Genomic DNA, 4,849 nt, shown 5'->3' on the forward strand with positions numbered 1-4,849 from the left:
GCCCAGCGAGGACACCAGCCAAGGGGAAGTGTGCTCAGGGACAGGCAGTAGTCCCTGCCCCTCACCTCCCTGGTCCACACCCTCAGGCTTCCCGCCCCACTCAAACCTCCCCCAACCCGGGCACGGGGGCGGGGGGGGGGGTGGGGGGGGGGGAGGCGGGGCGAGCCCAGCTCCCAAACAAAAGGTGCCGGGACCAGTGGCTCAGATCTGCCCGGAAGGACCACAGTGAGCACCCAGGGTGGTGTGGGCCGTCCGTGGGCGTGAAGGGAGGCTGGTAGGGCTGCGGGCTGGGCTCTCCCCCACCAGGGCTGCACCCTCCGGAAGCATGGCTGCCCGCCCCGTACTGGGTCTCGCTGCTATCCTCTGCCTCTCTGTGCCCCAGGCCGGCTCCATGGTGCGGCATCGACGGCCGGTAAGAGTGGTCATCGGGCCGGCGGGTCTCACCGGGCTACCAAGACCGCCCCTGACCAATGTCCTCTCTCTCCACAGGTCCAGGTGGTGCTGCTGGAACCCCAAGGTCGGGATGGGGTGGGGGGGACGTCAGGTCTGGGCGGCCTCTGACCCGTCACCCACGGGCCCTCCCCTGACAGGCCTCACTCCCCATGAGGACCGGGCTGGGTCCCTGCCCCAGACGGCCTGGGAAGAGGGCAGACAAGAACCAGGCCCCACTGTGTTCCCGTGTTAGGAGGGGCCCGCTGGGCTCAGGGCAGCCCTCCCGCCACTGCCAGGCCAGGGGGAGGAAGGGGGGGGGGAACCATGAGGGACCTTCCCAGGGCAGCAGGTGAAGGGGAGAGGTTCTGTCTGGGGGCCACGGGAAGAATTGAGGGTCTGGCTGAGGGTTGCGGCCCGGCCAATTTGCAGAGCCCAAGGAACAGCCACTCCCAGAGAAGAGGCCTGAGGCAGGCGTGGCCCAAACTCAAGGGACTGGCTGCCCATCTGCCAGATTGTCCCAGGGCCTCTGCGGGAGGAGGGTTCCGGTGCTGGTCACTGGGGGACCACGGCCCCCTCCCAGGCCTGAGCCTTCCTGGCCGCATCTCCCACAGGGAGGGACTGCTCTCAGATCCGGGTGGAGAAGCCCAGAGCCCCCAGCGGTGTGTACACCATCCAGCCAGAGGGAGCCAGCGCCCCCTTGCAGGTGAGCAGCCCTCAGCGGGGTGAGGGTCCGGGAGATACTCCGTATGACTTGCTTGGGCAAAATCAAGAGAAGTTACTTGTTCAAGTGACAGGGAAGGGCGGGCCGGACCGGGTGGAGTCTGTCCTCAGACACAGCTGGGCACGGAGATGTTCACGGACTTTGCCGGGGCGGGGGGGGGGGGGGGGGTTATTTTATTTTATTTTTTAGTGCTTATCTTGAGAGAGAGAGAGACAGAGATTGAGAGTATGTGTGCGCATGAGTGGGGAGGAGCAGGAGAGGGAGAGAATCCGGAGCAGGGTCGGCACTGTCAGCACAGAGCCCGATCCGGGCTTGAACTCTCGAACTGTGAGATCATGACCTGAGCCAAGATCAAGAGTCAGACACTTAACTGAGCCACCCAGGCGCCCCACAGACATTGTTTTATAGTCAGGAAAGGTTGGGAGAAACCCAAGCTTCCACCCGTAAAGGTACGAACAAGGAGAGATTCCAGGATCCAACGTTCGGTGAAAAAACAAAGCCACAAAGCAGGTGCAAACTGACATGAAAGCGGGCGGCCCTCCCGAGGCCTGGGGCGCTACCGTGGATCCTCGCCCTGCTTCTGAGAATGTGGATTCGTTACGATGGAAGTTTACATGACACGGACAAGCAGGAAAAGTTTCGGTTTTCAAACAGAAAGCGTCTGGGGGGGGGCACAGACAGGACAGGGGCAGCCTACGTGGGTCCAGCCAGGCGCTGCCTGCCACGTGAAGTCCTTCCCCAGGCTTTGTGCGACATGCGAGAGGACGGTGGCTGGACGGTGATTCAGAGCCGGGACTGGGGCAGGCGGAGGCGTCTGGACTTTGAGAGATGCTGGCAGGAGTACAAACAGGGCTTCGGAGACTTGACAGGTAGGAGGGCCGTGTGCCTGTGGGCACAGGGGCGTGCACCCCGAGGCTCGGGTTTGGGGGTCACCGGGCGCACAGGGCAGAGACGATAGGAGGAGGCTAGGGGTGGCCGTCACGCGGCAGCCTCAGCCTGGGTGCCCACCCCTGCAGGTGACCACTGGCTGGGGCTGCAGCACATCTCTGACCTGACTTCCCAGCCGGGCCTGCGCTCAGAGCTCACGGTGGACCTTCTGGATGCGGACAACCACACGCTTCAGGCCCACTATGACAACTTCCACGTGGACGGGGAGGACCTGTTTTACCGATTGACCCTTGGCCTGTACTCTGGGAACGCAGGTGAGTGCTTGGGAGGTAAGGGGGCCTCGTGCCTGCCCCCGACCCACACGCACAAGCGTCCTGCTTTGTCCACTGGACTCCCCAGGCTGGGGGGAGGGGTAGTCTTGCCACGGGGCCAGGGTGGGTAGGGAAGGTTGGGTCCCTGGAGACCCCGGCTTTCCGGCCCACATCTGTCAGCCTCAATGCTCGGGGCGAGGCTGTCGCTCCCCAGGCGTCTGCCCCGGGGTCTCAGACGCCGAGGCAGCCAGAGCAGCTTCCGCGACGGGAGCGCGGGCCGGAGGGGCAGCCGGCCCGCCACCCACGCCGCCACGCTGTGCAGGGGACGCGTTCCGGGGCTTGGGCCGCACGGATGACCAAGAGGGCTGTGGCTTCAGCACGCTGGACCGCGACCGCGACCACTGCTCACCCTGCACGGACGGCACCCAGCCCTTCACCAGCTGCAGCCGCGATCGCTCGGGCGCCGGCTGGTGGTACAGCGACTGCGGCCAAGCTGACCTCAACGGGCCGTGGCCGGAGCGCGGAGGGGCCGCCTCGGGCATGCGCTGGGCCACCGGCAACCATCGGCCCACCCTGCGCGCCAGCGTGCTGCGCGTGCGCACCACTGCTTCCCCCAAGGCCTAGGCCCCTCGGTGGCCGAGCCTCATTAAACGTTCAAGCCCTGCCGTCTGCTGTGTCTTGCTCGGGATGGGGATGAGGGAGGGGCCGAGCTCAGCTCCTGCCCAGCCTGGCTGCCCAGACCCAGCGCTGCCCACCCAGGACACCTGTCCGTGCACCTGGGGAAATCCACGAAGCCGCGAAGCCCAACCTTGAGGCCAGAAGCAAGGTCACCAGGTCTGGGAGGGCACTGCCCGTCCCTGCTGACCTGCTGGAACCCTTGGCACCCACCCGATGCCCCCACTGGCCGTGACCTCTGTGAGGGCAGCCAGCGGGACACAGCCTGGTGCTCTTGAGCCTTCAAGAACCCGATCCCACCAGATCCCAAAGCGTGGGCAAGACAGTGGGGTCAGGGGGCAAAGAGATGAGTCAGAAGGGCCTGGGACCTGGGGAAGACGAGATGGGCTCGGGCCAGGTTCCCTAGGCAGTTAGGAAGGAGGCTGGGGACGGGGCACTGTGCCAGCAGGCCCAGATGGGGAGGAAAGTGTCAGACTGCAGGAGACTCTGGGCACTGAGCATCTATGAGGGCCTAAACTCACTGTCCCCCACACGGATGAGGACTCAGCTGGAGAGGGGTTGAGGGGGTCTCCCAATGCCACTCAGCTGGCAGGGGCAGAGACGGTTCACACGAGGTCTGGGAAACCCGCATTGTGGCCCCAGGAGAAAGTTCCAGAGGTGGCTCCTCGAACTTAAGTGTAGAATCCAGCCAGGAGGGAGCTTGTATGTTTGTCCAGCTTCTGGTCTCCGGTTCTAGTACGGGGCCGGGAGTGGGGCGGGGGACACTGGCAAACCCTTCCAAGGGCCGCCCACTCCATGCAGGCATCAAGGGGTCTTTTCAAGGCTCCTCTGAACTGAACACCTGAGTTATTCAGCAACAGTGACCCTGAGGGGGGTCTTTGGGGGTGGGGGGCAGACCCTTCAAGGCCAGGCTTGGCTCTCCCTAGCCTCCCGGGCGTCTACGGCCCCTGTTCTGGGAGCCATAGACGCTGTTCTGGGAGAACTGGCACCCAGGTCATCAAGACTCTGCCCCCCGGCGGCACGGGTGAGGAGGGAGACAGAAGAAACAGGAAAATAAGGGCTTGAGGTCGTTTCAGGGAAGTGCTATGCAAGGAAAAACACAGGGTGCCAGGCGGCACTTAAGGAGCAGCGTGGCGCCGGGTGGGCATGGAATCCAGAACTCCTGTGAGGAATCCTGCTCCGAGCAGAGGAAGAGCGGGAGCAAAGGCGCTCCTGCACCGGAGAGGCTCCAGGCCAGAGTCTCGCCCAATCTCAGCTTTGGCTTTGCCCTGGGGCTCTTCCCGGGCGGTCCCCACCGACCTTCCTGGACAAACATCCTCCTTCCCTCCTGTCCCGGTGCCCGGCGCAGCTAGAGGACGATCCGGAGACAGACCCTCGGCACAGAGCGGGGCCGGGGCTGACCTTGGCTTCACCCTGGCGGTCTACTAGGGACGTCGCTCAGCACGGTCACCCCACTCGGAGCACTCAGTCCCTACTGTCCGGTGTTTCCCGGGTCGGACCTCCAGGGACCTGCCGGCTCCTCACGCAGAGCAGCCATTTTAGACGACCCCGTTCCCCCGCTCCCCCGTCCGCTCTAGCGGACCAGCCCCCGGCGCGCTAGTCCTTTTCCCGGCCCATCCCCACGCCCGCCACTCCGCGGCCGCGGGGCGGAACCGCAGGAGCGGACAGGCGTACCCTGCAACCAATCAGAGACCGGCCTTCGCGGGCGCGGCCCGCGCAGGCGCAGTAGTAAACGCTACTCCCCCAGTGATTGGGTGGCGGGGCACGCGGGGCCGGGACTTCCTGTCGGGGCAGAGGGACTTCCGCCGCAGCGGCCCCGCGG

At 65.2% G+C, this 4,849-nt stretch overlaps 1 protein-coding gene across 1 annotated transcript; it reads left to right on the plus strand.

Annotated features, from left to right (window-relative positions):
* The first annotated feature begins 178 nt into the window (after positions 1–178).
* Positions 179–2,976, plus strand: LOC102951031 (angiopoietin-related protein 5-like). Its single transcript, XM_042993722.1, has 6 exons — positions 179–412; positions 490–517; positions 1,044–1,135; positions 1,896–2,022; positions 2,170–2,355; positions 2,675–2,976. Exons 1-6 carry the CDS (start codon positions 326–328, stop codon positions 2,974–2,976), a joined length of 822 nt encoding a protein of 273 aa, XP_042849656.1. The 5' UTR covers positions 179–325.
* Positions 2,977–4,849: the final 1,873 nt, after the last annotated feature.

Source organism: Panthera tigris, chromosome B4, assembly GCF_018350195.1.
Source record: "Panthera tigris isolate Pti1 chromosome B4, P.tigris_Pti1_mat1.1, whole genome shotgun sequence".
Classification (NCBI taxonomy): domain Eukaryota; kingdom Metazoa; phylum Chordata; class Mammalia; order Carnivora; family Felidae; genus Panthera; species Panthera tigris.

Excerpts from the sequence above, each read along its gene's own strand:
- LOC102951031 (XM_042993722.1), top strand. The coding sequence starts at position 326 with ATGGCTGCCCGCCCCGTACTGGGTCTCGCTGCTATCCTCTGCCTCTCT. Across the intron at positions 2,023-2,169 it reads GGGCTTCGGAGACTTGACAG|GTGACCACTGGCTGGGGCTG; the intron begins GTAGGAGGGCCG and ends CCACCCCTGCAG. Across the intron at positions 2,356-2,674 it reads CCTGTACTCTGGGAACGCAG|GGGACGCGTTCCGGGGCTTG; the intron begins GTGAGTGCTTGG and ends CACGCTGTGCAG.